At 44.5% G+C, this 27,557-nt stretch overlaps 2 protein-coding genes and 1 long non-coding RNA gene across 7 annotated transcripts in view; 2 read left to right on the top strand and 1 right to left on the bottom strand.

Annotated features, from left to right (window-relative positions):
* LOC142790453 (protein kinase C iota type-like) overlaps positions 1-7,557 on the bottom strand; it is a 40,200-nt gene extending 32,643 nt beyond the window's left edge. For all 4 annotated transcript variants that reach the window (XM_075885276.1, XM_075885277.1, XM_075885278.1 and 1 more), the window contains exons 1-5: positions 7,327-7,557; positions 3,429-3,550; positions 1,207-1,296; positions 1,051-1,101; positions 398-483 (exon numbers count right to left, since the gene is read on the bottom strand). In XM_075885276.1, the coding sequence (XP_075741391.1) occupies positions 398-483; positions 1,051-1,101; positions 1,207-1,296; positions 3,429-3,550; positions 7,327-7,376 (399 nt within the window). In that variant the 5' untranslated portion in view covers positions 7,377-7,557. The remainder of the gene's footprint in view (positions 1-397; positions 484-1,050; positions 1,102-1,206; positions 1,297-3,428; positions 3,551-7,326) is intronic.
* On the top strand, positions 424-2,960 carry LOC142790454 (uncharacterized). The gene is made up of 2 exons (XR_012889527.1): positions 424-557; positions 2,761-2,960. It is a non-coding gene; the product is annotated as an uncharacterized LOC142790454 (long non-coding RNA).
* Positions 7,558-8,489: 932 nt separating the features above from the next.
* On the top strand, positions 8,490-24,000 carry LOC119175751 (acetyl-coenzyme A transporter 1). Of its 2 annotated transcripts, none has more exons than XM_037426708.2 (10): positions 8,490-8,619; positions 9,948-10,227; positions 11,710-12,017; positions 14,054-14,208; positions 15,115-15,314; positions 16,130-16,314; positions 17,335-17,455; positions 18,416-18,637; positions 22,037-22,206; positions 23,273-24,000. In XM_037426708.2, exons 2-9 carry the CDS (start codon positions 9,967-9,969, stop codon positions 22,193-22,195), a joined length of 1,611 nt encoding a protein of 536 aa, XP_037282605.2. In that variant the 5' UTR covers positions 8,490-8,619; positions 9,948-9,966; the 3' UTR covers positions 22,196-22,206; positions 23,273-24,000. The 2 variants fall into 2 exon arrangements, with proteins under 2 accessions (XP_037282605.2, XP_075741414.1); XM_075885299.1 differs by lacking the exon at positions 8,490-8,619 and adding an exon at positions 8,718-8,834.
* Positions 24,001-27,557: the final 3,557 nt, after the last annotated feature.

Below are 27,557 nucleotides of genomic sequence, written 5' to 3'. Positions count from 1 at the left end.
GATCAGTATCATGACGTACACCGACAATCACCACGCATGCCAAACAAAAGCAAAGTCTGTGGGAGTCGTGCACGGAGCCAGCTCGTCACGAACCGACGCTCAATCGGGAAAGGAACTGCAACCGAGATAAGAGAGCCCCCCCACTTCTGCCCTTCCCTTTAACACTGAGCTTCGCAGTAAGGCTCCGTTGAGTGAGATGGTGGACTGCGAGAGACGAGAGAATTGATGACAACCGCAAGGTACGCAAAAGCTCCTTCCGTGTGTCTTTTCTTACGTGTACTAAAGAGGCGAGAAGTGCAAACAGCGTTATCTCGCCCCAACGAAAAAAAAAAAAGTGCCATCACACGCAAGCCATGTCTCTCCCTCCCGACAGAGAAGTGGTGGGACAGCTTCATACCCGGTTGAAACGCTTCGCCTGGAAGATGTGGCCGTTGACACGATAAAGCTTGCGCCACCGTCGAGCCCCTCTTCTGTAGATGCTCTCTGAAACGCGTAAACAACAACAGGATCCTCAGGGACATTCAAGACAGCCTTACGAGCGGGCGGTCTAGAAAAACGTAAGTGTGCTCTCAGAAACTATTTGGCCAATGGTAAGTGGTGCAGAAAATTTCCATTTTTCCCACCGTACCCGAGATGAATGCCGGTGAAATCACAGGAACAGCTTCAATCAGAAAAACAATTTTGCACCAGCAGCCAACATAAGCTGTCCGGCAGAGCCTTACAGTAGAATTTTATACGGTCAAGATCTGCCAATACTTGGCGAGAGTGCAGGTTTTATACAAGTTCAGGAGCTATTCAAGTTTCTACTTTGAATTCATTTTTGTTTTCACTGGTACACCTAAGATCAATACAGTTTCACCTTGCCTACGCATGGAGATCGAACAATATTTTGAGCAGTCTTTTGTGATCATCAATGCAAAACTGTGTTCTCGGGACACAACATAAGAAAGCTGCACTGCTTTACGATTTCTTGTTACCATTTATTTTTGTCTATGACTGTACACCGTGATGTGAGATATGGTTACGTGAAAATGATAACGTCCAACTTACTATCCTCTCCAGCACAGGGCATACCAGGAGCCACGGGGACATTAGGAAAAACTGCGTGACACGAAACGATTAATGTGCAATGAGAAACCAAAAGAACGAAATAAATAAATCCTGTGCAAGAAGTAACTGCAATGTAATGCAGCTTCTCAAAACAACCGTGTATGGTGAGCTCCGAGTCCTTGTTGACTTCGTAAAGGCGGATGGCTTCGTTCAGTTCCTCCTGTGATGATATGGTGCATGGATCACCTACAAAAAAAGGAAGCAAGAGCATGCCATTTTTCCTTTCACGAACCAGAAGGGAAATATATATATATATATATAACTATGCTACAAGTCAGTTTGGTTTACCTTACACATCTCGCCTTCAACTCCAAGTTTCATACGAATAAGTGACCATACTACTGGTTTTATTTGCATAAAAGCTAGCAGGGACTCTAGGCAAGACACACCAAAATTTAAGCTAAATGATTCAGCCGCAGTTCACATGTGCTCCGACCTACATCATGGACCAGTGAACATACCTCAATCAAATTTGATGCCGTATAACTTCAAAACGAAAGAACAACAGCCCCACTAATAATCGGCTTATAAGTCAACAGCTCCCAATATAAATTACTCGCACTATCAATGACTCCCAAAACCACAAGCCTGATAGGATAAGAGAGCTTAGAAACAGCTAAAGTGAACGTGATTGCAAGCAAGGAAAGAATGCCACAAAATAAGAGAGATGATTACAATGATCCATAACCTTTCAGATCCTCATGCCAGTTTTGTACACAGCAATTAATCAAAAGGCAACAAAGAAAAAAGAACATTGTAAAGAGTAAAGAAATATGACGTAGAGCGACAGCAAACACCTATGTATTATACTTGTTAAGTGCCCTATTACTCAGTCAAAGGAGGCTGCAATTGGGTGTTTACAAATGCGAATCCGATGACGATATTTCATAGCTCAGTTTGCACAGCCAAAGAAATGATATAAAAGCAAGAAAAGAAGCAAATCGACAGAGAATAAAGCTTGTAGGAAGCTAGGTACGTTTGAACAAGGCCCCCGCGTTGCATCCAGGCCTAACGCAGCCTGGAAAGCTGCAACGCTAGGCACACTGCGCAACAGATTCCTTCACCTCCTTTCCCAATGTGACACGGCTCATTAGGCAGCATTCACGTCACTCGAAACACTGCAACAGATCATGTGTCTAGACTATGCCGTGCTGGGCACACTGCGATTCAGGGCTCCGAGCAGGTGTTACCAGAGTGGAGAGTGAAACCGCGCAGGGCGGGAAGGCCTGTCTATTCCCTTTGACGACACAATGCGCAGCAGCTGCAGCTGCTCGGTACGAACAGAACAAAATAGGTCATGCAACACCGCTGCAACGCAAGGCGAGGACAAGTAGAATGAACAATGTGGTCTGAGAACGGAAATAAAAGAAAAAAAACTAAACAAAGCAGGCACGGCCGTGTAAACGGCATGTGTCATTTTTCAGATGACAGCTCTTCTCTTGCAAATATAAATGCCATTTCTCGTGCAACTTCAAATGGTGGTCCGCTTATACAACAGACCGCAAAACAACTAAACAGTCAGTACTCTGTACTTTTTGAATTTTTTTTCCCCTGTGCAGTTTATTAAAAACAAATGTGCTTTAGTGCTGTCTTTCTGTTATCTTGCTGTTCAATTCTTTTATGACACTAACACTAGGCTTTCTTTTACAGGCAATGCACAACATATCAACGGTAAGCTGCAGAGCACAGGGCTGCTTTTCTTCTAGTTAATCTGGAAAAGTTTCTTGTATTCATGAAATCAGAGAAGATCACATTTGCAGCCTCCACTCACAGTCAAAACTTTAACATGTTGTTATATTAGACCAGAAATCAATATACCTCCCATGACTCCAGTAAAGAAGAAAAAAATTCACTTTAGCAGTTTTTCCCAAGATGAAGAAATGATTAAAAAAATATCGAGCAAAAAACAAGGTAAGCTTCCTACATAAACATGCGTCAAAATGCTTCTTGAATACGTTTACACTATGCTTACCTTCCAACAGTCATTACCAGAGTTCCTCTTTCTCACACACACATGCGTGCACATGTACATATGCATGCGCACACACACAAACAAAAAGAAAACAGCATTAGTTGATGAGTTTACTCCCCACTAGTTGAATGAACAAAAAGAAATCTTACACTATACTATCCCTGTGTGCATGCTCTGGTGCGCAAGTGCACTATCATGTCTCTAGTCAAAGCCACACTGAATTTGCAGCTTCGCGATTGGCAGCAAGAAAGAGTGGTCACATCTACAAGATTCTAAAAGCCCCAGCTTACAGGTCGATGTTTTTTCACTATCCAGGACTCGCAGTAATGGGGTTGTGACAACGTACCTTCTTCGTCGACCCACTTCATGGTGAATGGCTGCTCCTCGTTGAATTTGCAGATGTCGCGCATCTCTTTGCAGAGCTTTTCGAGGGCGATGGATGGGTCGATGTACATGACCATGATCTCCCTGCAAAGCGTGTTTTTAATTTTATAAAACGTTTACGGCCAATGTGTGAGTTAAGTACAATCAAAGTGTTGCTGCTCTGCACTTCTGTGGCATTTCAGGAACAGTAATACCTCTATGGACAAACTGGAGTTTCGCTGTGGTGAAAGGATACGAGGCAGGCATTTCGGCGAAAGGCTGTACAAACGACTTCTGAGAAAGCTAGCGGTCCTACGTGTCAACAAACTGTCACATTAAAATACTGAAAACTGTCCCTTCCTGGGAAGTGTGGCGGTTCGGGCTAGTTGGTTGGTCGTGACGATTATTATAGCACCAGCTCAGAATGACGACAAAGGGAAATGAAGACGAGCGCTAACTTCCAACTGTGTTTATTGTGCAGGGTGCGAGAACATATAAAGGAGACAGTAAACCATGTGACGAAAATGAGCAATGCAAAGATAAGCGAGGCAAAAAAGACAAAAACCAAGACAGAAATTTAAGGAAATGATACAGAAAACTACCACTGATACAGAAACTATCACTAGTTTCTTGGACAATGATTACGAACGTATTCAAGAGACAGAAGCTCGCAGTGCTTAACAAAGGACCAGAAAGCACTAACTTGCATCCGTATTTTAGGTATCTGCTTTTTTTTATTTACAAAGGTCATGATTTGTGTACTTTCATCGAATGGTAAACTGCAGCGGGGGTCGGAGTCGCTTCGACCCACAGAAGTTGCAGCTGCGAGTGATTGATACTCGGCTTTTGACCTGCTGGCAACCCCGGGCGATGTCGACTACTCAGCGAAGATGTGGGACACTGCCATTTGTCACGACGATAGTCGCCTGTGTGTCATGCAAATAGCGAAAGTGTAAGGATGTGTGCACAGTCGGCCTAGTATGACACACAGTTATAGAGTGTATGGAGCTTGACAGATAGAACACAATTGTAGAGACGACTTATAAAAAATCGGCCACTCCAACTTGCCGTACCCTGCTTTGAGCCCAATAATCGGTGATAAGACATGCGCCATTATCAGAAAAACTAATGTCAAATGTGTTTTGGTGTCCGCACTGCTCGAGGCATGATTTCAATGCAACAAAATGTGCACCTCATCCAATTAAATTTTCAGCAGCAAACGCTTTTAGCCCACAGAAGGAACCACGAACCACAAGTGATTTGTCAGCTTTTGCACGTACAATATATGGCCTATATGCCCTCATAATTCAAATAACATTTTTTATATGATGTGTATACATCAACCACGAGGGCTGAAATAACATGAAACAAAGGTTTAAAACTGCACATGTGTCTTTCTTGCAAGTTGATGTTTTCAATACAATGCAACCCAAAATACCTTCTGAACTTTTTTTTTCTTTGTAGACAATTGGATTTTTGCACTTTACAGGTCCATCTAATGCACAATGGCACACTTTCTTCTCATGCATGATTAAAGTGACACCAAATGAAATGTTTCTTCAACAGAAAAGAAAGATGTGTAATCTTCTATGTTTCATGCAATTTACTTCACGTTACTGTCATTTCAAAACACTGACACATCACTTCCTCGCTTCAAGCCAAATCAAAAGTCATTACTACACATTTGCACAACACAGAATCGGAAGCATGCTCAACTGTGCCAAGTTTGCCCAGATTCTGTGATACTACTTACTACTGTAATACTGGCTATGCAAATCTGTGATAACTGACATGGCTTTGGTCCCGCCAGTTTTCTCGCGTTTGCATGGTTTCACATAGTGGCAAATATAAAGGCATTGGCCGAAGCTACTGTGGCATAAATGGTGAGTAGCGCGATTTTAACTACGCATAAAAACATGAATTTCACTACTGACACTATCTGAAACTAAACAAACAAAAATGATGATGAATGATTACTTGCGTACAACCTAAAACAAAAAAAAGCATTTGGCAGTTCAGGCAAACTTGTGTACGTCCAACCTTTTGTATGCCATCCTTTTTTTTTTTCTTCGTAAATATGTTATGCGCGAATTTATAATAAACTGCCACCAACTCGCGCAAATCAATACGCTTCTAAAACAAAAGCATAATCGTTGTACACAACTGTTCCCCGTTATTCCAGCAGATACTGCCCGCGCAAAAGACGCGGAACTCGGCTCGAACGTATCCCGAGAAACAAAGCTGCGAATGTTTAAATAAAGCCGTGACACAGGACGCGAAAACCCGGCTTCGCCGCGGCCGATATCGGGGCGTGAGCGCGCGCGCTTATTCATGCAACGCCCACGCAAGGCACTCAAAAGGGCGTAGCTCGGACCTGTTCGATAACCGGACACGTTTTCACGCCGAAACACTTCTTCAGCGCCGCAGCTACGAATAAAATTGCAAAGACAAAACGCGCGACACAGGTTGGGGCTTTGGATGAAAACAGTAAGGTGCACGCACACTGGCTGCGATGAACGAGCCGTGTTTCTGTTCACTTTTTTTTTTCTTTTTGTTTCCTCGCCGACAGCGGGTCTCTCTGCAGGCGTTGCTCGTACAGGAGTCGGTGTGTGTGGGCCGGAAAAAAAAAAAGTGCGTTAGATCGGCAAGGCGAGAAGAAACAAGGAAGGAAAGAGGTCGGATGAGACGGGGCACTGCGAGAAGACGATCGAGGTAGCAGACGATTAAGGTAGCAGACGATCAAGAAGCGGCGGAGGCTCTCTTTTAGCCGAAGGACCGTTACGAGCAGCTGCGCGTTGCGGAGCGGCGGTGGCCACCGCTGCTGCTGCAAACACAATGAACAACGGTTGGGGCCGTGACCGGAACGAATTCCATTTTCACAAACACGCCGAGCGCGCGTCGAAACCCAGAAAAGGAAAAATAAAAGAACGGGTAGCGCCGTCGTCGCGTCACGCAAGGGCTGCCAACTCGCTCGCCGCGGAACGCATGCACGGTACGCCAAGGGAACACTGCAAAGCACGCCAGGATCGTAAAGAGAGAGAGAGAGAGTTTGAAAAACAATCGGCGGACTGTCGACGCCCGCGTGATAGCACTGCGGTATCGTCGTTCAGTGGCGAGCAATGCACGCGAAGGTGGTGTTGTGAAACGCAGAATTTTTTTTTCTATTTCGGGCGCTAGCGGCAGCGTTTAATGCGAGGTCAGAACGGCGTAAGAATGGTGCTGCGAATGACATAACCACATAACGTTGTAGAAGCAACAGCGCGCGCGAGCCAGCGAACGGCGCGACACTTTTTCGAGGTCAGCCGTCCTTAATTGCAGCGCGAAGGGGGACGATCGTAGTCCAGCCGGAGAAAAAATATGCGAGAAAGAAAAGAGAAACAACGTCCGTCTATTACAAGCGCACACGAGCGAGTCCGGCTGCTGCCGTCAGCGAGACGTTCACTGCGTGCGTTGAGAATAAGTAGAAAGAAGAAGCCCGCGGATTGACTCGCACGGGGCGAGCGCCTGTGCATAGCGTGACAGGAGCCCGACGAGAAAAAGAAAAGAAAAAAAAAACAGGCAACATGACAGAAGCCGCGACTTCGATTAAGCCCTACAGGGAGCACGTCTTTCTCGCGTGAAAAAAGGAACTCAAACAACGATCGCCCGCAGCTCACGAATACGTCAAAGAGGCGAGCAAAATACGCGGTTACGGCATAGAAAAAACTCCGAAATACGACGTTCGACACTCGAAAATGTTGGAAGATTGCGTGTGTCAACGGTCATCACGATGACCAGCTTAGAGATACGAGGAGGGTTGCTTTTTAAGGGAAAAACAACGAACCTTGCGTAAAGACAATGATAAACCAAAGAGTGGGAAAGAACACGCTCCGTCGTCTCACCCATTGTAGGCCGTCTTGACACGAATTTCGTTGCCTTCGCCGTCAGTCATGTTGGAGGCCGAATTAATTACTTCGCCAGATCGGCGATGTCCTGTGCGGTGGTCAACTCGCGGGAGAAGCGCGCGGCGACTTGCTCATAGAGGATCGCGATTTTCACGAACTTGGGCCCCAACTAACGTCGCGGACAGCGCGTCCGCGATTTCACAGCCTTCAACCGTTCAGGCATCTCGCCAATCTTGCTGCACAAGCACTCGCCAATGAGTCAAAGCAGAAATTCCACCGCCGCCATGCTGGGTTGTACCAGAAACGGAAGCGGAAACACCCTGCGCATAGCATCTGAAGCCACCTTTGAACTTGCAATGCCTGTCCGGTCACTCGGTATTGTAAGATAGGTAGACAGACAGCCATGCAGACAGCGGCTGACTGTGAGGGCGCTACAATCCTTATATATATATATATAAGGGGCAGTGCGTGTGGAGAGGAAGAAGAAACTGCCGAACACTTGATAATTTTTTGTAAAGGGCTTCACCCTATAGTTCAGGATGATGGCGCAGAGTTTTTCAAAGCACTGGAGTTTAGGGACAATAGACTTTAAGCGGGTAGACTTAACTAGAAGAAGGTTATCTGATTGGTGGCTAAAGTCAAGGCACGAGTGACAATTAAACTCTTCACTGCAAAGTACCCGTCCAACTTTATTATTTAAAAGAAAAAAAAGATAAATTTAGTAATTAGTTCATTATTACGGATAGGTGGCGTTAGCCGCCGCCCAAACTAAAGGGTACAGCCACATACATCCATCCATATATCTATTTTTTTTTAGTTTATTTGTAATATTTGTAAAGCACTTAAGAAGTGAACCTTAAACAATTTGCGTTTTTGCACTAAAATAATCATGTTATGTTTTGTCGTGATCGCCATGTTTTGAACATCTATTAGTAACAAAGCCGACGTGCGGTAACGCTCTCTATGCAAGTAATTTTTAGCTAGTGTTCTTCACTATCAAACATTTGCAGACTTGATGCACCAAAGATTATCAAATAAAAAGTCATTTTTTGTATTACAGCATCACTTTGTAAACTTTTTATAATGAATGTCTTGTGCATTAGCGGTCATAGAGAAAGAATGTTAGCGGTTGTGTGAAATGTAGCGCCACTAGCGGCAAAATTTAAAAGTAATAACGTTATTATTGGGACACGTATGTGCGAGCTCCGCCGGGAGCGTCTGCTGCAATCAGTGGCTGCAATCATTCTGTACGGCACTAAATGAATGACACAGGTTAGCCTGAATTCAGAGGTAAGATGCGCTAAGTTGGAATCGTGTCTTTGGATCCGTGAGATATTTAGGACGGAGCTTCGCGTGATCAGCCATGAAAACCACGCCGTGGCCCAAACTGTAGTTTCAAGGAGCCAGTGGAAATGGTGCTGGGTTAGGTGTTCTGTGGCCGTGTCTTTCATCGATTAGCGTCGAATACGAGCGACCCCGCGCGATACTCCGATGGACACACGCCGGTAGGACGTAAGGTGTTCACGACACTTTTTGCAACGCGACGTTTGGTGGGCGCGTGTGACGTGCACTACGCGACGTTTGATTGATGCAAGCGCAGCTGCTCGCAGTCCGTTGAATGCGACACCTGTGCTGTCCGGTGTGGAATTTGTCGGGATATTTTACACGTCCACTTTTTTCCGAGCCTGCCGGTATGTTTTATGACGTCTAAAAATCAGCGCGTGCCCGTGATCCTTAGGTAATACATGCGACTTCACGTGCAAGTAACGCCACTCTCGTAACTGCACACCTAAGCTACTTTCGCGCCATGCACATGAAAAGATTCTATTGAGCCGAAGGTCGTATCTTGTCTGCCATATGTACGCAAGTCTTTGGCTTGACTATTTCGATCGCAGTGGGTTTATCGATGCGGCACTTCTTGGAGTACACACGTACTGTGTGAAAGTGCACATTTGTGTAATGCCGCTACTCGCCTGCTTTCGACGGCTACAAAAAGTTTTTTTTTTTTTTTTTTTGTTCGGAACGTCTTCGTACAACCACTGACGGTTTCGCTGTAGGAAGCGCAGCATACGAGAGACCTGCATCAATATTCATAATCGAAGTCTATTCCTTGAACTTAAGCTAGCACACAATCGCGAACACAGGCGACTGAAGCACATCAACACACACAACGCTATGTCGCGTGTACTCGTTTTATTACACTGCTGTGTAAGCTGCCGTGTCATTAAGCCCTCATTGCAACACGTGTAGAGGTTATTAACCTCATGTCCTGAAAAACATCAAAGATTTATTCGGGACATTTCGCTCCATATGTGCATGGTTTAATGACTCGTCATGCAGACATTCCTGAATAATTTGGTCGTGCAGCTGTGCTGCAATCATTCTACAGTTCTTGTTTTCTTTTCTAAATATCAGCCTTGTAATTTGTTAAGTTTAGTTACAGTCGTGCATGTACATAGCATATGGTTTATGTTTATTGCCCCGTTATCCAAAACAAACGACACCATTGTCACTGCGTGTCGACCATGCAATGTTGATAATCAAGCCAATTTGTATTCAATAACTACTTGCTGTGTATCAGCAATAATGAAAGTGCTGTGTCTCATTTTCGAATACAGAAGCCCGCCACCACGTGACATGGAGGCGCGGAAGCGTCCCACCAACGAACCCCAAGATTCCAGCAGAGACACCACCCTGGCTTCGAGCAAGAACCCTCTGCTAGAGGATGGCCGGGCAAGTGGAGATGGTAGCCACAGCGATAAAGACCACAGTGGTAGCGTGCGGGACGAGTGGCGTAGCATCGCACTCCTGCTGTTTTTGTATGTGCTCCAGGGCATCCCCCTCGGTCTTGGATCAGCCGTGCCACTGTTGCTCCAGAACAGGCATGTCAGCTACAAGGTGGGTCACCAGTCCAGAAGTATGTGTGGGAATTTTCTTCCCTGCCCCTAAAAGCGCCTATGACCAATTTTACATTTATAGTTCACGTTCTCTTTGCGCAACAAAGATCTTATTGGTCAAAGTATCTAATCATGGAATAGTAACACAGTGAAAGCACATATGATATATATTTGTTTATCTGTGGCAACTGTGAAGTTCTATACACAAAACACATGCTGCAAACAGTCTGCGGTTAGTGCGAGTGATTCGCGTTCGTGCAGGGCACTTTGTGGTGCATGTGCTGCAGCTTGACATGTTTCATTAATGCCACGAAGGTAGCGCTGCTTGTTAGTGTGCAACTGGTTTTACCGCGTAAGGAGAACAGAAGAGAGCAGGGATGGATAATAACATACATTCTGTAACTTGTAGCACTAGTTATAGAGCGCATGAAAAACATCAGATTATTTACAGCAAAGTGGCTCCATAACCCAGCTTCAAGGCTTTTTCATTAGGCTGCATGACATACCGGTTTTCTGTGACAGTTAAATGCGGTTTAAAAATATAGCACTCAGATTGCAAGAAAGACACTTGAATGTGCCACAGTAACTGACAGTCTTTTAAATTCCACCGGGATCTAATCACAAGTTCTGGCTTCTTGTTGGCCCTTTTAATTGCAAGTATGTGCTTCTAATACGTGGGTCTTAACTGGACATTTTCGAATCCACCATCTTGTCAACTTCGGTTAACCCAGAAGGCTACTATGGCTTCTTCAAATGCTCCAGAACTGTTGCAGCTTCTCTGATTACTTCCATCTTGTCAGCTCTGATTGGTCCAGAGCTACAGCCTCGCTAACATCTCTCCTGTTGGTTTGCAATGCTGCCATTACATAATTTGACAACATCATGGACTTTGACAATGTACATTGTAGCACCCCACATGATCGACATCACTGCCAAGCACCAACCTCCCCTCCGTAATTTGTTGGCATAGTTTGTGTTTGCTAAAGGACAATGCAGTGTTCCATGAAAGTTGCAGTCAACATGAAAATGCCACTCATTTTGTGTACATTGATTGTATATGCTGATACTACCAGCAAAAATTTTGGGTTTACTTAACTAGATTTGATAAATTTTTTGTATCCATATTCCATAACTTTGACTGTTTTATACTGGACAGATGAATGCGAAAGTAGAAAATGGAAACTTCCACATGGGTGCTAGCATCTTTCAGCTGGTAACAGCACAAGAATTCACATGCACTGAATTCAAGAATAAGCTGTCGCAGAGTAGATCATGTGTTCCTGAAGTCTTGACACTTGGGTGCCGGCGTTTTGAAAATTGCCCAAGCCAAGCGCTTACCAGATGATCTTCCTTTACAGAGAGGCAACTTGTTTCCAGGTACCATCCATGTTTGTAACCAGTGAAATTGCATCTATAATTCTGCCCATTAAAATCTTTCAGATTATTTGAAGTGAAATGTGGTACACCATCTCATGTCTTGCAGGAGCAAGCCCTGTTCAGCTTTGTGACATGGCCGTTCAGCGTGAAGCTTCTGTGGGCCCCCATTGTGGACTCTCTGTATTCGAGCCGTTTTGGCCGGCGCAAGTCGTGGCTGGTGCCTGTACAGTATGCCATCGGTCTGTCTTTCTTTTGGCTCTCATCGCACGTGCGGTTCCTGCTGGGCGACGAGGAAGGAATTAGCGATGCAGAGCCCAACGTTCTTTTGCTGACAGTCATCTTCCTGTCGCTAAACTTCCTAGCGGCTACTCAGGACATTGCTGTCGATGGCTGGGCTCTCACAATGCTCTCGCGGTGAGTAGGTGCACTTCTTACGACTGGCAACGGTTCAACATTCACCAGCTGCGGCATGTCGGCATTCATATTGAGCGAGTTCTCACGATTCTATACAAGACAGATAGCATAGGCTTCTTACCGGCTTATCTTGCAAAAGTGCAGACTGACAGTAAAAAAGCATTAATTGAAGTTTGTATAAATTGTTCGGTAGGTCAGTTGATAGCAAATCTCAAAAGAGATTTGCAAGGAGAACAGCACACACAGACATGGACAGAGTGAAGAAGGACAAATACGCACCGTTGAATTTGCGTTACATCTTGTTTCTTCTTCACTCTACCTCTGGCTGCATGTGTTGTAATCTTTCTAATGTACCAATTACGCCATAATGTACCGAGCAAATAGACTTATACTACGTAGCGCATTTGCCTGACGTTCTGTGTTGTGGTTTCATCCAGCTTGCTTGTTTAGCATCTTGTGTTGTGAATGTGGGGTTGTAAAGTCATCATAAATGGTGCCAAGAACACTGATGGTTACCTTCAAGTTCCACTGTGTGCAGCATTAATGTGTGAACAACTTTGAGTGCCAGGTTCAGGAAATTAATCCATTCATGCATCCATCATCATTCATACATCATTATGAATAGCCACTAACAGCAGCTCTTGCTTGTGGGATCTTCAAAGAACCGCGCTCATGGAGCACACAAACACAATTGCCCACATGCTATCGTGCAACAAACATGTGGGCAACTGTTAACAGCTTTATAATGGCAAGCTCGCCAGTTGAATGTATACTGCTAATGTTCCAATATTAATAATATGTGGGGTTTAACGTCCCAAACCACGATATGGATGTGAGAGACACCGTAGTGGAGGGCTCCAGAAATTTCGGCCATCTGGTGTTCTTTAATGTGCACTGACATCGCACAGTGCACATGCCTCTACCGCTTCGCTTCCACCGAAATGCGACTGCCACGGCCAGGATCGAACCCGACAACCTCCGGGCCAGCAGCCGAGCACACTAACTACTGCTCTACCGTGGCGGACCTGGTAATGCTTCAAATAATGCAAATATGACACAAATAAAACATCTTGGAAGAAAGCTGGTACTCCATAGAAGGCTGTGAACCATGGAATCTTCCCCACAGACCTGCAAGAGATGACCGTCCACAGCCACGCCAAGACCCAAGAGTGCTCATCCTCATGCACCTGTGTGACCTCGCTCCTGCCAGGAGGCGCCAGTAGTGCCACCGCGCGACGCAGAGCGCCAGCTGTTGCTTGGCAGCATTTGACTCGGACGTGCAAAACGATTCTATAGGTGGTATGAACACCCCCATGTGCTTTCATCTAGCGAGCCTTGCAAGAGTAATGGGTAACGTACAAAACAGGTGTTACCGAGAAATGAAGTAGTTTAGTTACGAAAGGCTGACAGACGAAAATTCTAATGCAGTTTCCACTCATGTGCAAAGGTTATTTACGATGTGTCTTGTGTGTGTTTGCATCTTCAGCATTAAATGCCCGGAACCATACAAAAGTATTTATGCAAGTATTATTGCACATAACTTAGCCAAAATGTGGAACCAATCACTGTCCGCTAGTACAGTAGTACTTGCTTGTCTTTCTTTTTAAACATAAGCAGCACTTTGAAATTGATACTGTTCAGGACTGTTCTCACTGCAGGGTAGCTGGAAAGTCAGTGCCTATTTTCGATCTCACTTGTTGGGTTAGATTACCCATCCATTCTGTGTTATATGAGGTAAGTTGGATAGCACTGAACTGGAGCGCCTCTACCTCACTGCCGCTATGATGCCTGGAAGGAGTTATTACATGGACAGTCATTGAACAATAGTGAAAGTCTGTCATCTGATGTCCAAGAAATGCATGGTAGCTCCCAGGATTGATAGCTTATATTTCCATGTCAGGTTTATCAGTCCTTGAGTTTTGACGACCTAGCTAAAGCGAACACGATCTCTCTGAGTGCTGCAAATGTGTGCTACAAGTAGTCATTTGATATTATTACTAAGTACCACAAATGACGCATCTCCTTCACCATTCTAGGAGGCATGTAGGCTACGCATCCACCTGCAATTCTGTGGGGCAAACGGCCGGTTATTTCTTGGGCAATGTGGTCTTCCTGGCCCTGGAGTCTGCAGACTTCTGCAACCGCTACCTGAGGTCTGAACCCCAGAAGGATGGCATTGTCACCCTTGATGGTGAGAAGCCTCCTGCTTACTCAGCCAATCACTGTACTGCAGCAGTTGTTATCGAGACTGTTTTGCTTGGTTATGTTTAAAAGCTTGAAATTCAGTTTGCATTGGTCATCCGCTCAGGCCGAAAATGTCCTACAAAGTGTTTAGACATGAAAACCATCTTCTGTTAAGGGAGCGACACGATATCTTGTATGCCTAGATTGGGCATTGCTGAATGAGTGGACGACACATAGTAAGTGCTATGCACTTACTTTGAATAAGCCTTGAGATTTTTGAATTTAAAAATTTTTACTATCATAACTTTACTGAATAATTAAATTGATATGCTGCATTTGTATTTAGGAGGAACTCAACAGCATTGGCACGATGTCTCCCAAAGTGGCAGTGTTTCAGTCAGGGGCATAGCAAGAAATTTTTTTTCAGATGGTGGGTTTCAACTATACTTTATGTATGCCTAGGCATGCATTTGTATGTGTGCACGTATAATATATATGCCCATACAAAATAAAATTTCTGGGTAGGTCGCATCCTGCCCGCCTCCGCCCCGGCTACACCAGTGCAGATGGTAATTGAAATGGCAAGCAGATGTGATAACATAGCTTATAAGTGTTCTCAATATGCAGTTGTGCCCTCGTTCACATGCTTAATACTCAGAAAGTCACGTGCGTGACTCCCAAAAATTAGGGACGTTGGGAAATTCAACCAGTTTGCTGGAATTCATTGTAGAAGAAAGCATTGTCTGTATTCCTTCTCCTGAGCTTGTTGTGTCTGCACATCTTACTTTCTACTATAGTGAAGAAGCTTAATACTGGTTTAGCAGTATTTACCATAACTGGCATTATGTTTGAACATAGAATACTATGTAAGTGCACAAGGTTGGTGCTTCATTACAACGTACTGCATCTTCAGGGTTCCTGTATTTCTGGGGCATTGTGTTCATGGTGACAACCACACTGGTGGCGCTCTTCAAGCACGAGAGAGACAAATCTGCAACAGACGAGGACGACGGCCATCCCGACCTTGGCATCGCTCAGACGTACAAAATGGCCCTGCGCATTTTTCATCTCCCTAGTGTCCGTACATTCTGCATTTTCCTGTTCACGTGCAAGGTGAATTACATTCGTGATTTTCATGTGCACCGCTTGTCTTTATTAGCATCCTGCGCCAATGTTTGAGTACGTGGAAGTGTGAAGCAAAGTTCAGGGATCTCTTATGGCATTGGTACACATGATCAGAGGTTTTGTAATTGTTGATAGCTATTGACCTTCTGCTTCGCATCGCAATTGCATCTGCCTGCTTGACTGTCGGATCATCTTTAGAAAACATAGGCCACTTTTTGCTTTGTGTAACAGTAACGAAAAGTCTTGAATTGAGATTAAACGGGGTTTTAACCTCATCTCAGTGTTGTTACTTGGACCTACAGATGGCTGTTGTAATTGTTTATCTGAAAAGCACAACCACGTGGGCACAATGCAACACAGGTGCTAGTACAGTTCGCCGTCACAACGGTAGATGCGTTTCGCAACTTTGACACTGTTTTTATCATGTGGTAATCATAACATAATGTGATTTCTATAACTTTCAAACTTTGCCCAATGTTCGCCCTTAAAATGTTTCTCGCACAGGGCCTACAGCAAAGCTATGGGTTTATCTTGCTGTGCACTGGAATGCAAGCAGAAAGGGAGAGAAACGGAACTCGGGAAACAAAGGAACGTTGACTATACCATGTCCACTCTGCTAGCCTACATGTTGCTAGGGTAATGATAAAATAAAAGAGAGAGATAGAGCTTCAGTGCACACACTTCACAACACACATGCACGGTGTAGAGTATCGCACGGCTCGGTTACCCGCAGTAGGACTCGTGTGTCTTTCTGAGCTAATGAGCTATGAGGAATTCAAATGAACTCTACCACAACTGTGCAGGTGGGCTTCGGCGTCGCCGACAGTGTGACTGGGTTGAAGCTCCTCGAGGCTGGCTTGCACCGGGAAAATTTAGCCCTGCTGGCCATTCCGATGGTGCCCATTCAGATCATGCTGCCGCTGCTTATCAGCAAGCACACAGGTGGCCACAGGCCACTCGACGTGTTCTTCAAAGCGTATCCATACAGGTACGGAACTCAGCGTGATGGTGGTGGTGGTGGGGGAGTTCAGCTTGGTATTGCAGCTAGTAAATACTTAACCGCATTAGATATAACTTTATAGCCCAGGAACATGACACTCGCATTTTGGATGCTTTATTTTTTCCTTTTTCCTGTATTGCATTGTTTGCGACCACTCCACTCTGTAATGCTTCTGGTCTTGCGGAGATAAATAAATATATAAATGGCAAAGAGACAAATCTTTTAGACGAATAGCTATTTCAATCAATCTGAAAGGGAGCAGCATACCAGATACTAACTTCTGGTTAACCTCCCTGCCTTGCACTCCTCTTTATCTTCTCTCTGGAATGCCTGTAAGCTGGTTTTCTTTATCTTGGTCTATAAAAGTGTCAATGCTTTATCTTGGTCTGCAAATGCGTGTTGTTTTTTTCTTCTTCGAAACGTTCTTTGTAGCAACATAAACTTTCGTGTGTGATTCAGTGCCTATACTGTACCTTGCTTTCTAAGTGCTTTTGTTTCTGTTGCACCATTGGTAAATACTCGTGAGTCAGAGCTTTGCATTTATTTACTTTCTCTCTTTAGTTCCACCATCGTATTTACACACATAACATCAACCAATTAAGAAGCAAGATGAAGCGGAATTTTCGTCAGGAGTGCAAATTCATTTAGCTACACTCGAACCTCAATATAGCTAAACCGGATATAATGAAACATCGGTTATAACGGAGTAAATGAAAAATAGTCTTACAATAGATACAGTGTTAGGAATAAACCTTTATAACGATTTTTCGGATATAGCGAACTTATCTGCATGTAAGATGCAACTTCGTTATAATGAGGTTGAAGTGTATCTATTCACTCGGTCTGGGCAGTTCTTGTGGATTGGAATTGGTTATGGAAAAATAGCACTGAAGTATAAAGAACAAAAAGAATGTCAATCTAGTAATCTTCTTGTTCAACTAGATAATGAGAAATGTGGTTACCCTAACACACTATTTATTACTGTCGCACACCTCTGGCTTGCTTCAGGTTGTTGCTTGGATTGGTGTTCATGATTCTTCTGCACTGGACATATCACGTCAAGAATCCAGATGGAACATTCCCCCTCTACTATTATGCAATCATCGTTATTGTCTACGCGGTCCATCAGGTAAGAATTTGTAACTTAACGGTGAATAAATCTGCCAAATGTCGTTATGAAGATGCTAGTTTAATTTGTCTTCATTGCCACTCTTCACTCTAAGCTTTTTTTGTTATTGTGTTATTGTGTTTTCACTACAGTAAGATGCCGGCAGCACCGTGCATGTTCGCTGTCTAATATAGTATACTCTTATAGATGCCTGCAGTTGACGCTGAGTAATAAACTCTGGCATCCCATCCAAACTGAAACGAGTTCATGACATGTTCGTTAAACAGAGTAAATGAATATGCCAAGTTTCCTATACGGTGTTTTGTGTAACATGACAGTTTACTAGTTTGCTGAACTTGATGCCTGCTGTGACCACAACCAGTGGATGGCAGTACGTATATGGCGCAGTCAATACCCGCAGCCAATCATTGATGTTTTCATGGAGGCCTTACGTAAAGAGCTAAAATTGTGTAGACTCCAAGAACAAAGCAATGGCAGTTGAACTAACTGATAAGAGCAATTTATAAAAAAGAAGCATTGTATCTGAAAAGTACATGTTCATACACAAGCCTTACCGTTCTTTATTTTATTTAGTTTAGTCAACTAAAGAGCACTTGCATGCAGGCAGTGATATTTGGCACAGGGCAATAATACTGTAACATAGTGGTGACAGTGTAAGGATGTAAATGAAAAAAATGGTGATCAAGCCAAAATGTTGACCTGGGAAATAAGTGAACCACCAAGTGGCTGCCGAATAACTGCACGATCAGGTGGCTCTTGCCACCTGAATGTGCAGTGCTTTTGGTTGAATGAGCAGTGTGGCACAAACGAGGGACTAAGAATTTAACCAAATATGTGATTGTACCAACTTTCTCGGTTAATCGAGCACATCTTTCATGTTGCTTGGTCGGTTTCCATATTACGAGTACACCTATTAGTACTGAACAGGGTTTTGCCAGTGTGCCCGGTCTTAATGTGCAGGTGACCGTGTACAGCATTTTTGTGTCCCTGATGGCATTCCACGCTAGAGTGAGTGACCCCGCCATTGGGGGAACCTACATGACCCTCCTGAACACCATCACCAATCTCGGAGGCAACTGGCCCGCAACGCTCTCGCTGTGGATGGTGGAGAGTCTCACCTTCAAGAACTGTGTTGGCGCTGCCAAAGGCTGGCTCTCGTGTTCGTCCAAGGAAGATCTGGATGTAAGTATTAGTGATTTGATGCCAGAACGTTTTTTTTTTTTTTTTGAGGCTCGATTCTCGTGTTTATCCGAGGAAGATGTGGGTGTAAGTGTTAGCGATGGAATGACAGAAGGGCAATTTATTTTACAGGGGCTCGGTTATACGTTAGACACAGTGAAATAAATCAACCAGACAAATGCCAGGGAAAGCATAGAGGATGTTAATTGTTCTTTTATTTGTAGCGTACAAATTGTGACGTAAACTGAACTAGGCAAAAGATGGCCCCTTGTTTGAGGGATCAGAAACCGCAACCTTCTAATCGATCTGTTGCATAGGATGATTTTTAGTCCACTTCATTTTCAGTTTACATCTGCCACAATGGGTGCATTACGATTAAAGGCAACAGTTGACATCCTCTATGTTTTCCCTGGCCTATAATTGTTTGTTTGAATCACTTGACTCTTTAGGGATTCATCACTCATCTGGCAGTGTTTAAACATGGCGACTCACTCAATGTGATGCCACCCCTTATTGGCTCGAATCAGTATAAAGGTATATCAGAAGTCAAATTTCTTTTTACACCTATGCTGACCACTTTATAACTTGCTTGAGACAATGTAACCTTTTTTTTTTTCTTTAAACCAAGATGAGCAAGATTAGCGAGGTGATGACTGCACACGGTTGCATGCCGTAATACTCCTAAATTTATGTGTTTTATGCATTGCTTCGTGGGTCAATACTTCGATAAGTGGATTGTGTTGGGCTCTCCGTAGAACTGGCATAGCCAGAAATCGTTGTCAAGGAAGGGAAGCTGCGACTGAGTTTGTCTTGAACCAATTTATGTTAGATATCTCATGGTGGGCAAAAGCTTTGAGGTCTGGGGCACTTTAGGGGCCTGGGTTTTCATATGCTGCTGTCGCTTGGCATAACGCAGGCGAAACCACTTGTAGCATAGCCATTTGTGGCATATTAAGTGCATGCTCGCACCAAGGAGAAGTCTTCTTTTTATTGCTTGTTCAGCAGCTTGAAGATCATCACACACGCATGCGAAACCATGTATAAAAGCAGAAAAAGAGGAAGCATGTGGGAAATGAAGAAAAAAGGAAAAGTAATAATAAAGAGAGAAAGAAAAGAAGAAGAAACAAAGGGAAACCAAAGAGAAACAAAGTAGCCTGCCCAGCTCCACACTTCTTGAGGCATGGACCCTCTATTGCAAAGCTGCCTTAACTTTTTTTTCTGTGGTGCTGGTGTGTGGCTGATTATTTTAACCATAAATTACATTCGTCAGCTACCATACTATCTATGCAAAACATTGCTCCAGTGCTGGCAACGGCCGTCGTTTAAGACAGCTCGCCTACTTTAACATGAAATAATAGCCGTATTAAATGTAAATTAAGCTGTTCAAATAATTTTAATTAAATGGACGACGAGACTTTACAGAATGTCCCAACAAAGCTAGAATCGCTATAAAACTGCAGACTGGCATTACATCATACAAATACTTGAAGGGAGAAACACTGAGCAAAATTTTTGGTGCTGAGATTTAAGCCAGACTAAACAACTAGGTGCTGAAATCGCTAAACACAACTTTCATTTCAAACACAGACCAGCAAAAAAAATGAATTAAATGCATTTTTCACAATTCCATGTATTGCAGCCATGCCATGAACTAGAAGAGCCGTGAGTTAGCAAAGGCTATGTTTCATGCCACTAAATACAGCCGTGCCAACAATGCCAAGCGTCTTCAGCGTCTTTCGACCCGCATAGCCTCCAGTATTGTTCCTATAACCACTACAAACTGCATCAGTAGTGAGAAGTGCTCTCAAGTGGGATAAAGCCTCAAAAGACGGGGGCACATCTCAGTGTCTTTGTGGAAGGGGGAGAGGCGGAGAAAAGGTATTAGCTGGACAGAAACATGTGCACCTTGCACTGACCACAGTAACTTTATATATTGTTGTGTATTAGTGATGTACAATTTCATAATCTCGAAACCGCCACTCTTTCCACGACACAAGGCTTGCTAAGCGAGAAAATGCACAATGTGAAAATGTGGGTGAAAATGCCATCTTAAGATTCCCGCACCAAATGCCCTGGTGTTGAGAATTTTTAAGACATTTGCTGGCTCCTGCATGGCTTCTAGGAGATAAAATAGAAGTACATTGTCATCTGTATATAGCATATGAAGTTTCAGAAATTTTCATTGAGGCATTGTTGCAAAAATACGAGAATACAATTCGAAATTTCTGACGTTACATGTGGAGATTTCGGCACAAATTTTAAAATGTAATTTTCTCCACTGATAATGAACTTATGATTGTGAAACACATGGAACCAGAACTCAGGTTGTATTAAGACGGTGGGTAATCTTATACATGCGTGAAAAAACACAACTCATCTTGCACGTGATCCAATTCCTTGTTTTATGTACCTCGCTGATACGAGCCAAGTTCATGAGTGACCGACCGACTCGCCTAAGTTACACTTACGGCGTTAGAGTTCTCGGAGTGCAGTTTATCAATCTAAACCAAGTCATGGTTTGTCTTTAGTGTTTTTTCAACAAACATGGCTTCATAATCTTGTGGGAATTGAAGCTAGCCTGCTGCCTTAGTGCTGGCTTTGCCGCCTATTTCTGCCGTTCTCATGTCCCGACATGACTGCCCTCCTCCGCTGTTTGCCACGCTGGGAGAGCGAGGAGGGACGCTTAACCCCTCTGACCCTGCAGTGGATGAGACTGTGGCGCCTTGCGCAAGGTCTCTCGGGACGTTTCGCGCGCACGTGGGGGAATGAGTCAGATTTTTCTGGGACAGCTGAGGGTGAGTACGCATTCTCTTTTCCGTCCGTCAACTCCCATTGTTTGGGGCTCGTCGGACTTCACCCATGGCGCCTCACGCCCGAGGCGAACGCTCACCTTTTGTTGCCCCTTTGCGTACGCTAGGCCAAAAAGCGGTACGGTGTCCTAGTACATGGCCAAGCTACGCCGACCCGTATCTCTCCGAAGTTAATGTGAGTGCCTTTGCCCTCGCTCGAGCTACCGGGCCCTTTGTCCCGGTGTCACCGTAAATCACTTATACCTTGGAGACGTGCTCATGGCACCCCTGTGTAGCACTTCTCCCCCGTGGCGTGAATAAGTCCATTTGCTTTCCCGCCGCGCATTGCAGCGGCTTTGTACTGCGTTTTTGGTGTTGCCACAGGCAATAAAGTGTTGCGACCTTGAGCACTTTCGTGTTCTCGCCACGGCGATGGTCGACGCATGCCCTGCGGCTCTCTAAGACCGGACTCAAAGGCCGTACTCTTCTGGGATACGTATACACAACAATCTTCATTCAGTAGTAGTAGCGTGCAAACCACTTGGATGTGCACCAGATTTTTGCATAATCCCAGTTGACTCTGCAACACTGGCGCTGCCTATTTTCTTTGTAGACATGTACCAGCCAAGGGGGCACCTGCGAGACTACGATAGACGGTTACAACATTGAGATGGTGCTCTGCATCGTGCTTGGTTTCGCGTGGCTGCTGTATGCGCGGAGGCGGGCGCGCTGGCTGCAGTCCCTGCCACAGTCTGCGTGGAAGTGCACCTGATCACACCGCAGGTACTTCTTAATTATCATGTTGTACACAGACCTATGCAACCTTTTTTTGCACGACTATATTTAACAGCAAAAAAGACATCAGAAGAACTTGCTTTGTAGTTGTGCCCCTTTGTCACTTTTCGTTCTGCACTTCTAAATATGTGTTGCACTGTATTCGCAGCAAATTTTAGCTAGCATTGTTCTAGTCAATATTTCGGCATTTATGAGTTCATTACATTGAGGTTTGACTTCTGTTCATTCAGTAAAAGTATGCAATGTGCAGGAGTGATGAAAATAAATGCAAACAGCTGGGCATGCTGTTTTCATCATGCTCTGACCTTGGTGGCTATAAAAAGATGCTAGAATGGTTTTTGATTGTATCATTGATGGCTCCAGTAGCTTTCTATTATTATCCAGGCGGCAGATGTTTGAAAAGAAATGCAAAACAGCAGAGTGCACAGATGCTGCAGTGGTTGCATTTCTTCCCATCATGATAATGCTCTGTGTTGGGTGCTGTGAAAGCTGTGCATTAAATGGAGTTGTATAACTGTGCCACAGTAGTAATCCTTCTACAGTTATTACCTTCACTTCTGCTGCACATTCTGTGTGACACTCGTACCCTGCCGCGGTGGTCTGGTGGCTAAGGTTGTTGACCTGCAGGTAGGGAGATTGAATCCGAGCTGCGGTGGCTGCATTTTCGATGGAGGCGAAAATGCTGTAGGCCTATGTGCTCGGATCGGGGTGCACGTTAAGGAACCCCAGCTGGTTGAAATTTCCGAAGCCCTTCGCTACGGCATCTCTCATAATCATAAGGTGGTTTTGGGACGTTAAACCTCACATATCAATCAATCAACTCTCTGATATACTATTTTTTATTAAACTTGCATAGTGCGAAGTGCACGTAATATGCCGACACTCACGTAAGCGCAGTATATGGGAGAAAAGAAATGAAAAAATATTTATAGTAATAAAATGCACTTTTCTATTGAAAAACAACTTTATTTCTACACGTATTCATGAAAACATGAGAATCTCAGAGAAATTTCGCACTTTTGCTAATTATGGCTGCTGTTCTCTTTGTTTTCAGATATTAAGCCCTGTGAAAAAAAAACAAGCGCAGCGGAAGCTTCAGTGATAAGCTGTGGTGCTGGCTGCCACTCCTTCCGTAACTCATGTAGCGTGAAACGCGTACTTGGGTTCTGTTGTGAAAAAGTTTTGCCTCGGCTGCTCAAGCATCTGTGGTACTGTACAGTTGTTATGTGAAAACGCATTCCAACATTCTTCAGATGTCTATGTATAAAGCTTTATTGTGTGTTGTGCTGTGTACAAGCATTGGCCATGTTTCATATTATGAGTATTATTGGAGTTGTTTTTTGACTAAATATGAAATCAAATAATAGTTCCAATTCCATAATTAAATTTTTCATTCTGTTTACAGAGAAAAAAAAGTGAGAGGTGGCAAGGAGACGTTTTCCACTGTGATCAAATGACATAATAATTACAGTGATCCTTACAGTGGTCATTATGATGAATTTGTGAACTTGTGAACGAAACTTGTATAACAAACCACCACACTTTACAGAGAAAATTAACCCAACAGGTGACAGTACAGTGAATTGTATTACACCTCATACCATCATCGTTTCAAAATGCTTGCCACATACAAGAATGCACAGAACTGGAATGCTGCTCTCTCATAAATCTGGCTGCTCATAAAAACTTGTCACACGTGCTTCACAAACTCTTGAATGCCATATCAATGTTAATATGACATATTTATAGAAGGCAATAAAATTTGTTTTTCATTTGTGGTGACATTGCTAGCCAAATTTCTGGCATCTTTACTAACTACATGGTAACAATGACAGCAGAAAGAATAGTGAGGTGCCTCTGCCTCCAGGATTGCCAACTTATGTTGCTCACATCACGATCACCACCCTGACATGCCATGCAGTGTATGATGATGCAGGACACATGAGCCAACTGAAGGCGAACGAGTGATCAGCATGCCGGACACGCCCACATCCGGCACCCCGGCATGCACGCTTGGAAGACTTCATATCCTTGTCATTACTAAGTATCTACGGTTCATCCTAACAGGGATCTCAAACCAACTTCCGAAAGTTGATCAATTTATTCCTGCAATGGCTGGGACAGTGAAGAGATGGCAGATATTTCAAACAAAATGTCACCCAACGTTGCTTTTGAAAGAACCCCTTTGCTGTATCTCATATATGGATAATTGCTGAAGGAGATTTGACGTCGAGCTTCGAAAAACACGTGGATAATGATTTCCACATTGACTGAAACACTGGACACAGATTTTGATTTCCCAGTGATGTCTCAGCTCCTAGTAACCACATGGAGAGCCCCATGGAAAGAAAAACTCTGTTGAAAGAAAAGTCGGTCAATACCTTCAGGCATAGCCCATCGGCCATGAACCCCAAGGATATGGCAGCAGCAAGGGCTTGACTGATTACGTCTTACTGGATGTTGGGGTCTAGGCTGCGGAGCAGGGCCTCCCAGGATTCTACAGTGTGCGAACCATCATTCTTACTCGGACATATCTACACTACGTGGACCAAATTTTTCACCTCATCGCAAAACTTGCACTGAGACCACTAGTGTTTTTTCAGATGTTCTTGAGAGGCACCCAGCAAGTGAACGGTCAAAAGTGAGGCGCGAGTTGACGGGTGAGTGGGGCACACGGAAGAGAGAGAGCGGCGAAGCACTGCACCTAAAGACTTTAAAGGGACACTAAAGCCAACTATTAGGTCAACGTTGATTGTTTAAATGGCGGTCCAGAAACCTTGTGTGTTACTTTCGTGCCAAAGAAGGGCCCATTTTGAAATAAAATCACGTTTTAGTGCTGCGCATCGGGTTAGCGCACTTCAAGTTACCCGCCTCAAGAAGGGGGACCGACCAGACCGTCTCACCGTCTCACGTCACTGTTGCCGCGCTCAATGTTGCCCGACTTTACTGCACTAGTAGCAGCAGACCGAAAGCAATGGCAGCCACAGCAGCAACAGCGGCCATTACCAATTTCCCGCCATTTGCTTAGAGAGTGCAGACGCTTTTGTTGGTGGTGCCCCGCTAGATGGCACCACCTGTCCCGTGTAACTGTGGGCACTGTGGAATTACAATAGGTATGATGTTGTGAGAGGAATATGGAAAGGGGTCATGGTTCCTGGTGCTGACGTTCGGCAATGCGGTTTTGTGCATGAGATCAGAAGTTCAAGCAAGATTAGAAATTAAGTAACGTGGAATAGGTAGGCTTGCTTTAGGAGCTCACGGCAATACACCAAATCGGGGAGTACAAGGTGATATGGGATGGACATCATTTGAGGGCAGGGAAGCTAGCAGCAAGATAAAATTTGAGAAGCGATTGAGAGAAATGAGGGAGGAGCGTTGGGCTAGGAAGGTCTTCAGCTACTTGTACATGAAGAATGTCGATACAAAATGGAGGAAGCGAACCAGGAAGTTGACTGGTAAATACTTAGAAAACAGCAGGTGGCCAAACCAAAAAGAACTATCGGTTAAGAAGAAAGTGAAGGAAACGGAGACTGACATGTGGATAATGGGCATGATTAAGAAGTCCGCACTAGAGATCTATCGAACTTTTAAGCAGGAAATTGCCAAGGAAAGGATCTATGATAATACTCGGGGTAGTTTTCTACTGTTTGAGGCCAGGACGGGAGTACTGCGAACCAAGACATATCGGGCCAAATACGAAGGGGTAGACACAGTATGCAGTGCGTGTGGAGAGGAAGAAGAAACTGCCGAACACTTGATAATGTTCTGTAAAGGGCTTCACCCTATAGTTCAGGATGATGGCGCAGAGTTTTTCAAAACACTGGGGTTTAGGGACCGGGAGGGCAAAATAGACTTTAAGCGGGTAGACTTAACTAGAAGGAGGTTATCTGATTGGTGGCTAAAGTCAAGGCACGAGTGAAAATTAAACTCTTCACTGCAAAGTACGAATCCTCAAACTCACTTTTTAAGGAAAAAAACTAAATATAGTTTTTGGTTCATTAAGTATTACGGCTTGGTGGCGCTAGCCACCGCCCGATCTAAAGGGTACAGCTATATCCATCCACCCATCCATCCACCCATCCATCCAACCATGCGAAAATTGAATTTTTGAACCTATCGCACCATTCCCCATAGTAACGTCCGGTGATCCTTTTTTCCATGAATCAAACTGAAACGAACAAGCAGCATTTCATTGCGTCTCTTGATGCACGGAAGGTTCTTTATTTAGAGCAGTTAGATCGATTACTAGTGATTAATTGTAGGCGGTCGTCTGATGTCATCGGGATCATATTGAAAATATCCTACTGCGGCGCTTGTGTTCTTGTGCATTTACCTTAATTTCTCGGTAATTAGGGCACTGCTGTTGATAATATTGTCGTTTTAGGTGTTGTCATACATTGAGCTTTCACTCTGACGTAAATTGTTATTTGTCTTTAGTGTCCCTTTAACTGCACCTACACTCTCTCGCACCACATGGTTGCTTGGGGTATAGTGAACTAGAAGTACTCTAGTGGCACGACCGCCAGGCCACGCCGCCTCTCTTGGCGGTCGGAAATACCACGGACCGCCGCTAGGGTTTCTCGTGGCGCTACTGCGCCTTTTCCTAGGCGAGGCGCGGTCACTTGGTGATTCAGCGCGTTAGTTCAGCACGTCTGCCGGTATCCTGCGCATCGCTTTGTCTGCAGCTACTGTACTGCACGTGTACCGGTATACTCTGCTCTGCATTTTCTCGCACGGACCGTTGTGGAGCAGCTGTCTTTACCTGTTCAGGTATTCCGTACCAACAAACATGTAGCTCGTGACATGTCGAAGCGGAGGATGGATTCACACTGTTTTGCTCCGGGTTGCCGAAGCGGCTACCCGGGCGCCCCGAAGGCATCGTTGTTTGCAGCTCCTAGAGAAGACGATCTCCGCAGAAAGTGGGAGCGTAACCTCCGGAGGGATGACAAGCCTCTGACCGAAACATCAGCGGTGTGCGAACATCGAGCCAAGATATATTCTGCGCGAATATGTGCACGTGATAAATGGCTGTGAAGTGCGCACTCCCCGAGGAAAACCGTCATTGGTGCCTGATGCCGTGCCAACGCTTTTGCCAGGTTTCCTGAGCCAGTCAACAGCAGCTGGGCTGCGAGTGACAGTGTCAAGTGTGCTTTCTTTGCTTCAGTATCTCACTGAGAAACTAGGCTACAGGTACCTAATGACATCTAGAGTAAGCCAAGATCCTGTTGAGCATGTTTTTGGCATTGTCAGGCAGTCGTCTGGATGTAACACGCACCCAACACCACAGCAGTTTATTAGCACTATCAACTGCTTGAGCTTCAACAATCTTGCTCACTCAG

Source organism: Rhipicephalus microplus, unplaced genomic scaffold (genome assembly GCF_043290135.1).
Source record: "Rhipicephalus microplus isolate Deutch F79 unplaced genomic scaffold, USDA_Rmic scaffold_108, whole genome shotgun sequence".
NCBI lineage: Eukaryota > Metazoa > Arthropoda > Arachnida > Ixodida > Ixodidae > Rhipicephalus > Rhipicephalus microplus.
Note: the sequence above shows the minus strand (reverse complement) of the source record. Positions and strands in the feature narration are given on the sequence as shown.

Excerpts from the sequence above, each read along its gene's own strand:
- LOC119175751 (XM_075885299.1), top strand. Across the intron at positions 12,018-14,053 it reads GCTCTCACAATGCTCTCGCG|GAGGCATGTAGGCTACGCAT; the intron begins GTGAGTAGGTGC and ends TCACCATTCTAG. Across the intron at positions 16,315-17,334 it reads TTCAAAGCGTATCCATACAG|GTTGTTGCTTGGATTGGTGT; the intron begins GTACGGAACTCA and ends GGCTTGCTTCAG.